The 10332-nt window shown below is 41.0% G+C and overlaps 1 protein-coding gene across 9 annotated transcripts in view; it reads right to left on the bottom strand.

Annotated features, from left to right (window-relative positions):
* Positions 1-3780: 3780 nt before the first annotated feature.
* PICALM (phosphatidylinositol binding clathrin assembly protein) overlaps positions 3781-10332 on the bottom strand; it is a 40921-nt gene continuing 34369 nt past the window's right edge. For 5 of the 9 annotated variants that reach the window (XM_029960861.1, XM_029960862.1, XM_029960865.1 and 2 more), the window contains 2 exons: positions 6565-6667; positions 4170-5620 (listed from right to left, as the gene is read on the bottom strand). In XM_029960861.1, coding sequence (XP_029816721.1) covers positions 6575-6667 — 93 coding nt within the window. In that variant the 3' untranslated portion in view covers positions 4170-5620; positions 6565-6574. Of the gene's footprint in view, positions 4144-4169; positions 5621-6564; positions 6668-10332 lie in introns of those variants that run through there. The other 4 variants (XM_029960863.1, XM_029960864.1, XM_029960868.1 and 1 more) reach the window with 2 other exon arrangements.

Genomic DNA, 10332 nt, shown 5'->3' with positions numbered 1-10332 from the left:
AAACATATTTAGTGGAGTGTCCCAAATCCCCTTGATTTCTATAGGATTAGCTTTAAGGCCAGTACAAGGCTCCCATATGGAGAAAGCTGGGTCTCCAGCACAAGGCATCTGGATTTGATAAATTTGTTACTGGCAAAATCTCAGAAATGAACAGCATGTTGTAAAACAGAGGGCTGATCAGCCCTCTTTCTGGCAGCATGGCCAGCACTTCTAACCCCTACTTAAACAATGAGAGTTCACTACTCCAGTTAGGACAAAACTTTCAGGAGGCATCCTTACATTCCCAGCATTATGAAATCCCTTTCCTGTGTTTGTTGCACAAGACAACTATAGGACACAAGAAAGTGTCCATGTGTCCCCACAATTACAGTCCAAGCAAAGCCTCAGTTGAGCTGGAGTTTTGTATTTAACTAGAACACAGCTGTAAGAAACTTGCACTTTTAACAGGAAGAAAAAAACCTAGTATTCCTTGGAATTCAAGTTAAAGAAATACAAGCACCACTGAAGTTGCACAGATATAAAAGCTATTTTAATAGAACTGAGGTCCATGACCTGGAACTGAGAAACATTAATCCATGGAATACCTAAAAAGCCCAATGGGGTGGGGGGTGCTGACAGCCTGTATCCACTCCAGTGATGAAAGGAGCTGCTTATCTCAGCACACTGCTGGCTTGAACCCTCTCTGAGCAACTTCCCCGTTGAGTCAAGCAACTGGATTATATTGCTTTATAGTCTGGCTGTGCAAGTATGATCTCCCCCCCAGACTGAGCTGCAGGGAATGTGGGTTACTTCACTTTTGGTCTCCTTTTTGAGAGGTTTGCAGCTTCTGCTGCAGCTAGGTTATGTAACAAGGCACTCTTTCCACAGGTCTAGACCTGCATGTTTTGGGAAATGAGGGTAAGAGACTTGTTCTGCAGCATTTGTTCTTGTTTGGCTGCTTTCTGAGAGAGAAGTTATTAAACATTCTGCTTCTGTGGGCTAAAAGGAGTTTGCCAGAATAAGATCAAGGCAGAAATTAATGGACTGAAAAGTTACACTACAGTGACAAGCACAGAACAGAGTCCAATGGTGTTAGCATCTTTAGCCACTGATGTTTTGCAGCTGGATGTTCCTCTGAAAAAAGACTTTCCCTTGGATTTTGAGTCCACCATAAAAGGAAGGATGTTTTTTTGTAATATTACACTTCAGAGCTCATGTTCTGCACTATCCCACAAACACCATGCTGTTTCAGGACACGGCCTAGTAATAAGATGCCAACAACTATTGCCATATGTGGCCCATTGAACACCTCCACTGAGCCATGGAACACTGGGATTTAACACGGTGCTGGAACTATTCCTCACTTTAATCACTAAAAGTGAAGCAAGGAGCTAAAATTGTATCAAGACACTAAAATTGTATCAAATACTGCTCTTCTGAAAAAACAGTACTTAGGCCATTGCCGTAGCTGGCAGGGGGAAGTTCAGCAGTTACCACCGTGAACAAAGCAGAGATCCACGCTATGAAAATAAACCCGAGACCCCGTGGTCCTCGTGCACCACAGCTGCCGGATATTCAAAGCAATATGCTTGCATCCAACATGTTCTCTGTACCATTATCGCCTCACACAACAGAAATTTAAGGAAGTTGGCTCTTTGTTCCAAGGCTTTTTGATCTTTGCCTCAGGAAATTTCATCATCAGAGAAGCAAGAAAAGAAGTAAATATGTTTTATTCACTCAGACTGATCTGTTATCTCAGGCAGGCCATCTCCCACAAGTGAAATGGATATAGTATTACTCAACCTTCAGATACAAAAGGGTGCTGCTGAGTGGGTGGTAGCAATGTTACACCTTCAGTGAACCTGCTCAGGGTTCTCTCCTCCTCACTCATTCTCCTGATCTAGCCAGGCTGCAGCAGACAGATCAGCCAAGTCCCTTTCGCTCTCCAGTTTGAACATGGAAAACATCAGCAATTTTCCTCAAAGACTTCTCTTGCTGGGCAAATTGCATGGGAGATGTCAAGCTTGTTTCTACTCTCTCCACTGTGGTGTGAGAGCTCCAAAGGTCAAGTCACCAGACTGCTGACAGGCCAAGGAGAAAGCTCTTCCTCAGTTCACATATGTTCACATATGCTTCCATTAGTGCTGCTTTTTTGTCTGTATTTAGCACATTTCTTCACTACCCCTCACATTATCTTGCCAGTCTTCTGCTCCCATCAGCATTTACTATCGTTCTCAGTGTTTTTAGCATTTAATTCTAATTCCTCTGCCACAATCTTTATCTCAATTGTGTCATGGCCTTCTAGTTGCAATTCATTTATGTTGCTACGAAATTTGTGTCAGGCTCTGGAAACAGGCACTTTTTGTCTAATAAAAGATGCAGGGTTTCACCCTGTCCCTTCTTCTTGCTGAAGGGCTGTTTGGCAGCTGGCAAAGTGTGTGATTTATTCCAGTAGCTGGCTAAATAGACCCTCTGATGTCACAAAGTCATGCATAGACAGCTTTTAAACATGTCCTGAGGTACAGTTTGGTTTAGTTTGTGACTTTGAAACAAAGAACAGAAGCAGCAAAGGAATTTAGATCTGCCTCCAGATGAAGATTCTACATTTGGGCTTTTAGAAAACACACAAAGTTAGGAATTATTCAGGTTCTTGTTCTGGCAAGAGTAATTGTCTCAAGAGATAAATCCAGCTGTATTAATGACATAATTCTCTGATTAAAAAAAAAATTAAAAATACTGTGTCTATTCTGAGACACCAGTTTCCTACACAAAGCTCTTAAGAGCAACAACATCCCTCTAACAAAGCACTGCATCCTCCCTTGCTTGCTAAGAGCAGGCAGCTTCCCTAGACAGAGTTGGCTCCTCTAGATTAAACAGCCTTTGAACTCAATTCTGAAGACGATCAGGTTTTCACAATCCCCCATTATTGAAAAGGGCCAGTAATTTAAAAGAAGCATGTCTGTGTGCTATGCTTTTTAAATTAAGCTAAACTATTATTCCAGTGATACCCAAAGCAAACATGGTGAACAAAGTAAATGGAAAGGAATGCTCAGAAAAATTCTCAAGCCAGTTTGTCTCCAAGGAGTAAACAAAAAAGCAAGGGTTACAGGCAAGGCCTTCAACAAGAAAGTTTAACCTGCACAGCAGCTGTGTTAAGGAACTCAGAACAACAACTAGTGAGCAGTAAAGGATAACAGGAATTCGTCATCCCTGCAGAAGAGGCGGTTTAGTGTGATGGGAATTTTTTGTCATCTTCATGATTTGCAACCTCAAGTCCAGAGCTGCACAAAAGGGGGTCCAAAGGGATCAAAGAGCTCTAGGAATGCAAATCTATCTGCAGTAAAAGCCTCTAACCAGACTTAAACCACTCTGCAGAGAGCACCACAGGCCTAAAAAGATGGGAAGGTTGGTGTCTGTTTTTATCATAACCCAGCACACCAGGCTATGGAGGAGGAGGAAGGTAGACCTTCCTCCTCCACACAAACTCTGGACTGCTTCAGAACAATCTGTACCCTGGCAGTTACAGATTCAGCTAACAGGCCACAGATGTGCACCTTTTTTCCAGCTGACCTCCGATGCAAGTAATTCACATCTTTTATATTCTGACCACAAGCAAAAACTGAGTTGTTCTCTGAGGGCACAGTCCCACACAAAGTCTGAGTTGTAGGACGACAAAAATTTAAGTAAACCATGTATCAAACTCCCCAGATTGGGGCATGTGCGTTATATACTCTAACAGCTTCAGGGTTTCTTTATTCACACTTTTAGAAACTTCAAATCTACCAACCTGTACCAATCATTTTATGATGCATGCTGTCAGGACAAGCCTCAGGTGGTTGTGAGGGGCAAAGTTCCACTTCTATCAACCCTCCCTGTGTCTAATTAGAGATGATGGTCCCATCAAACTGTCCACACCTTTTCCAGCATTACCTTCTGCTAGAAGATTAGGGAATTTTGGAGGGCATATTTATGCTGCTTGCTCAGTTATGAACAGTACAAGTTTATTGCCATGAATATTTTTAAAAACTAGAAGATGGTAAAATACCATATTAAGTCAGGAAGAATGAGACAACTTGTTACTGGAACTGAAGGCATCTACAAACAGCAGCCCCGGGAAGGTGCCGTATGGATCATGTCAGTCACAGGTTCGTAGTGCTGCACTTCCTGCAATACAATATGCACATATGAAATACATTTGGTATTTTATTAAGTAAACAAAGCAATTATCAGTGCACATTTTAAGCAGCAAAAAGAAAAGAAGCACCTCAGACTTTCATACCGTAACAAAAGTTCTGTGGAAGCTGCATTTTATTTGAAAATCCACCCATTTTTGCTAACATACATTTTAATATTTTAAACAAAAATAGAATCTGCAGAGACAATGCAGCAAGTATGCTTAATTCATGTACAGAATTGCTTTCATATCATTGACTATCCTTCTGAAGGCCCCACTCCACCCAAAAATTATGATGTATTTACACAAAGCACCGATCAACAGTGCTACTTTAATTCTTCGTGAACTAAATACCCACTAGACATATGTAAGGAAGCTACTTCCCCTTTTTTTACTTTTAAAAGGTACGTGATCATAAACATGGCACAAGCCAACTGAAAAGGCTTTCCCCCCAACACACAACACCTTGATTTTATTTTTTTTACAGAAAAGAAGGAAAGTCTTAAAGTGAAAGCAATTCCTCACATTCATTTTGGAAAGGCCTTATAATGTCAAATGTAAAAATAATGACATGCCAAGCACAAAGCAATAAATTTCCTTCCCAATGCACTAATGCTGAATTAAAAATGTAGTGCTTCTTCTAGTCAGTTAACTGTTCCCTTGCAAAATCCTAGGCACAGAATTGACTATAAGGATTAATGCATTTTACAGCTCTTCCCTAATTCCCATATATGCTGAGAATTCATTAGATTCAGACCTTTAAAATATTTAGTGCTCTGTATGTCAGCTGAAAAGCATTCTGAATCAGATTCATTCTTTGTGGATAAAAATCAGACATACTGTATACATCCATACTCATTTTCATAAGGAGGTTTTTTTGATACAATATTAATGTTAAATTGATAATCATAAATAAATACAAACAATAATACATAAGGAATGTCTACTGCAAACTGAATATATAATTTTTAAAAAAAGTTAATTTCCATTACTGCTGTGCCTACATTTGTGAGGACTGAAGAAAAGGTAACTGCAGAATTAAGAGTTAGGATTTGACCCTCCCCTGCCCAGAGTCTTCTTTTGAGTTACGGTAAAGGACACATATCCACTCCAGACAGCATTTCCAAACACCAATCTCAATTTCCAGAGTAAAGGCTTCTCTTCATACGTTACCAATTAAGGACATTATTAGAAGCTGAGAGTATTGACGTGTTAGTCACCAGGACAAAAAATAGATCTTGGTCTTAATTCATGGCAATTCTTGGCTTTGTGTTGTGTACTTGTGTTCTTATGGAGGTGTCCCAGCTTCCTTCATTGGTCTTCATCATTTCACTGCATCACTTAATGGAAGAGGAGAGCTTGAGAGGCTGAAGTTCATTTTTTCCTGGAAGTGGGGGTTTACTGCTGAGCACATCTTTTTGGAAACGTTCCTTTTTCTTCCATCTAATACAGTTACATAAACTGAATCTGGAAAGATGAAAAACCCTTGGGTTAGCATCCAACAGAAGTAGGACTTCACTATAAACCTGTCTTCTTCAAACATTTCCATTCTTCTGATGCCCAAGCTACCCCATGATCTGAAGGTTTGAATGGAAGTTAAAAATTTTACAAAAACCAGGGCCAGGAAACAACCAAAAGCCATCAGGATGTTTTTCCAACGACACCAGCCTTTGGAACACCTCTGCGTTAAGAATAAAAAGCTCCCTAGTTATCCATGCAACATAGTCATCAGTGGCAGCCTAACACAGACCAATGCCATTATGAAGAGAACTCAAGGTCATTTTTCATGCTCAACCAGAAGAAGTGCACAAAGAAAAGCAGCTGCTGTGTGCAATAAGCCTGCTCTTTCCTTCTACTATGAACTCTCAAATTTTTTCATGTTTTCACTCATTTTAGGATGTAATTCCCTCCTGCCCCAACTGATAAAAAAGAACACAACTCCTCCAGTGCACATCTGCACCAAAACTGAACCCTGGCACACATGAACCAAGCAGCTCCTCCTGCAAGAAGTGAAATCTTTGGTCAGCCCATGTGGGGAAGCGCAGTCTGCCAGCAGCAGTCAGTCTGTGCTGCTAACCATGAACTCTAATAATTTTCCTGATGGAATGGTGAACACCAGGTAGCACCAGTTCCTTCTTCCTAACTGCAGCAAGTACCACATGAGCTGGCTCCTGCCATTCAGAAGGGAACTATCAAACCTCATTTCCAACGGACCGAAGCAAAAAAACTCAATCAGCCTTTAAAACCCTGCAGTTAAATACAGTTTCCAAGTCACTTCCACAATGCTTCCAACTCAACATGACTTGTTTGTATTTCCTTCAGAAACAGTTCTAGCCATCTTAATAAAAGTTGAATTAGAACTTTGTTTCATATCACAAATACCAGCATCTCCCCAGAATAATGGACAATACCTAAGTTGTTCTACAAGAAATCCTGGAGAGAGAGCTCTGCAAAGGGATCCTTTCCTGAGGCTCTGTGAGGACTCTGACTGGAAGGGCTGGATGCTGCAGACAGCTAGTAGGAAAGAGGACAGAGAAAGGGAAAGAAAAAGAAAACAAGGTCTCAGAATGACAGAATATGAAAGCTGAACGTGTAATGAAAGGACAAGGGGAGGTTAAGAGGCAAACTTGGCAGAAATCAACTACTAAAACAAGGTGTTTGGTCATACAGAAAACAAAGCCTCTTCAGTGGTTGGTGTAATGCAGAAACAAGCTGGACGTGACCCTCCAGAAAGGAAAAGCCAATGGCATTTGCCAAACAAGCAGATAACCTCACACTTTCACAGCAGCTTTCTTCAAAAGAAGATACAAAATACTCAGCCTGACTTCTGTGAAACAGGTTAGTACTCTCCCTGCTTAACTGGGAAAACTATAGACTGGCAGGGAGGGATGAGGGTGGGGTCTGGCCAGAGCACGGTAGCTCTCCACAAGGTTTCTCCAGAAGAAATAGCTCTCATTATCTTTTCCTGTCAAAATAAGATGCATATAAAAAGAGGCTGGAGAGCAGAGAATGGATAATTCTCAATTTGGGACCTAGAAGGAGAACATGAGATATATTCTGTGAGGAGGAAAAAAAAAAAAAAAAGGAAAAAAGCTGGGTTTGTCAACTGCTGCTGTTTTAGGTGAGAACTGAAGACTGCGACCAACAGTCTATGCAGTCACAAAAATCACATCCTACAGCCACGTATTAAAGCCCCACACTACAAACTCAGCCACATAAAGCACATAATTTAAAAGTGGCTAATATTGGCATTCCAGCTGCTACTGCTGGAAGGGACCAATAATCTGCAGGCTGTACTTGCAGAGGATCTGCTGTTTGTTGATTTATTTTTCCTTCTTTGTTAGTACTTTCCCAGTTATAAATGGTGCTCTATTAAATTCTGTTTGCCCTCCCCTCGGATAGAACATGCATGTTTTTGCAGTTACGAATAAAAGTCAGCATCCTCCAATTCAGGTTCTGTCACTGGAACAGTTTGTTCAGAACCAAGTCACTAATCACCAGTGTATACCTGCACTCCATACCCTCTGCAAAAAACATGGCATGAAGACCTATTTCCTTTGGAAACACCAGACACCTGCCAACCCATGCATGACAGGGAATGTGCTTATGGGAACTGCTTGCAGAAGTGCTCAGAGTGTAAATACTGCCAACTGCACATTTGTATTTTTCACATGAATGTGTATCTCAGAAACCACATGAGGAGGAGGAGTTCTTTCAGGGTCAGTGCACTCTTGATCTGCATTGGAATCTTCATCTCCTCCCGGAACCCCACTCCCAGTGGGGCACTTGGATCCAGTCCCCATAAACAGATTATGGAAGAATCATGAGACAGAATGGAAAATGCTTGAGAAGCAGTTTCAGGATGTCAGATGTTCCCCTCTTAAACCTGGTTCTTCCCTTTGGAAAGCCATAGCCCAACACACCCCACCACTCTCTGGGATTTGAGCCAGACTAATGATATGGTCCAATAGAGTCCTAACTTCAGCAAGGCATGCCTGCTGCCACTTGATTTCAGGAGACATTCTTTCTCTTCATGGTTAAATGACTTGAAGTCACATTTTAAAAGTCTTGTTAAACTGAGTTGGCAAATCTCCGACTGATATCAAGTCCAAAATAATGTCCCAGTTTGAAAGCAGTGTGGAAGACTGGTAGGTTAAGAGTCATTTGTGCAACATCAGCATGTAACCAGTAACAGTGGAAATTTCAGGAAGCCTGTCCAGGTTAAAATCTGGGAAAAAACCTAATAATGCTACTACCTATATGCCACAGTCAAATTCAGACAAGACACAGCATCTTATAGTAAATACGTATTTTAACAAGATTCCTCTAACTATTAAAAAGGAGGCCCAAAAGAAGTATCTGGCAAGTACAGTCAGACAGTTTCCTACATTGCACCTCTCCAGATTACTGTTTCTAAATGGATCTGAAACCCAGGACCTACCTTAGCAGTTTCTGAAGAGAAACATTTAAAACAACAGTGCTGGCCATCAGTTTCTGTAGTGCTAATACACCTGGCACTGTGGATTTAATGCCCTTACTGCTTGTGTGATCTGAAATGTAACACACCGCATTGCTCAGACAGCTCAGTCTCACTTCCAAGAGCAGTCATCACCTCTCACTGCCTCTAACAAAGACAAAACTCCCCTGAGTCATAGCAAGACCAACTCCATAAGTGAGTGTTGGGCTGACTACCATCATTAGCTACGTTCTGGTTTCTCATGGAACAAGTCTGTCAAGCTGTTTTAGCATATATTTTAGGATAATGTGCCAAAGTGAGCATCTGTAAAGTCCACTTTCTGGCATAAGTCTGTCCTGAACTTCATACCCTGTTCTTACAGTTTCAAACACCCCACAAAACAAAACAAACAACCCCCCCCCCAAAAAAAATCCCCCAACACGCAACCAAAAAACAACCACAAAAAACACCCACCCACAAAACCAACTTATTCATTTGCACATTTACCCATCCTCCATCACCAGGCAATCACTCCTGCTACTTGGCCTGTACAGTTCAGTGAGTTAACAACTGCAGTGTTACAATTTGCATAGATGCTGGCAGTAGGTTGAGTAATTTATTTATTCCATTTTAAATCCTTAATTTTTCACTAGCCAGCTGCTCCCGCCTCCTAAGGCTATGTCCCTGCTGGGGCCAATCACACCAGAACATGTGATGCTTCAAGGAACATCACTAATTTGTCATGACTGTACCATTTTATACCAGCCAACAAGATACCATTTTGTCTGAACATTCAAGCTGCACATTGCAACACTTGGGCCCTGTGATGGGCAGCCACATTTCAGCCACTGCACATCAGTCAGATCTGGCTTGTCTGAAATATTCTGTGTTTGCTGTACTGTATCACATCTGTCATCCCTCTGCTTGGACACTGCTTCAGCCTGCCCCTTCCTTAGACATACACACACACTCTCCAGCAAAAATTTAATCAAACAACTCCAACCATTCTCACTGTTGTGGGCAGCATGATATAACAGTTTGCAGTGTGCAAAGCCTGCTATTTTATCATGATGAAAACTATTGTTTTCTTTCTCAAGTGGGAAATACTGACCCTAATGCAATAAATGACCTCAAAGATAAAAGGTGCACACCTTTTAAAACTATGTCTTCTGCACCTAGACTGTCAAAAGAAACAACTGTTCTAGTCTCACTCTCAATTATTTCAAATTATTTAGCCCTTAAAAGCCAAATTACCCTTGCTTTTGACAGCAACAATTAGGAATAAAGTTGCAAAGCTGTGAAGAGAACACCTGCAAAGTAAGTATGTCTAAAGATAGGAAAAATACCTTTATTAAGTCAAATCCTTACGAATATCCAGTTAGGAACAACATCGCAGTGCTCATTTTCCCAGTCTGTTTACAGAGCAGGAGGAGTTCTGAACACGCTACAACTTGGCAATGTAATTTTTTGGCAACAACTTCCTATCTGTCGTCATGCTTTTAAGTACCTTCAGGTTTCTTTACTGTAGACAACAACCAAGATCTATCAGCAGACTAGAGGTGATATAATCTGGTGCTTTAAAAGTAAATACGAAAAACAATTTAGTTTTTGGCAATGATGACACCATAGACAAAACCACTATTCAAATAACGGTGTTTAGAGTGATCCATGTGGGCAGTTTGAACTGTGTGCCTCTCAGATAACCATTATTCATTGAAATTTG

The sequence above is a fragment of the Manacus vitellinus genome, unplaced genomic scaffold (assembly GCF_001715985.3).
Source record: "Manacus vitellinus isolate BGI_N305 unplaced genomic scaffold, ASM171598v3 scaffold_2_pilon, whole genome shotgun sequence".
In the NCBI taxonomy this organism is placed as follows: Eukaryota; Metazoa; Chordata; class Aves; order Passeriformes; family Pipridae; genus Manacus; species Manacus vitellinus.
This window is presented reverse-complemented; position numbering and strand designations above follow the sequence as displayed.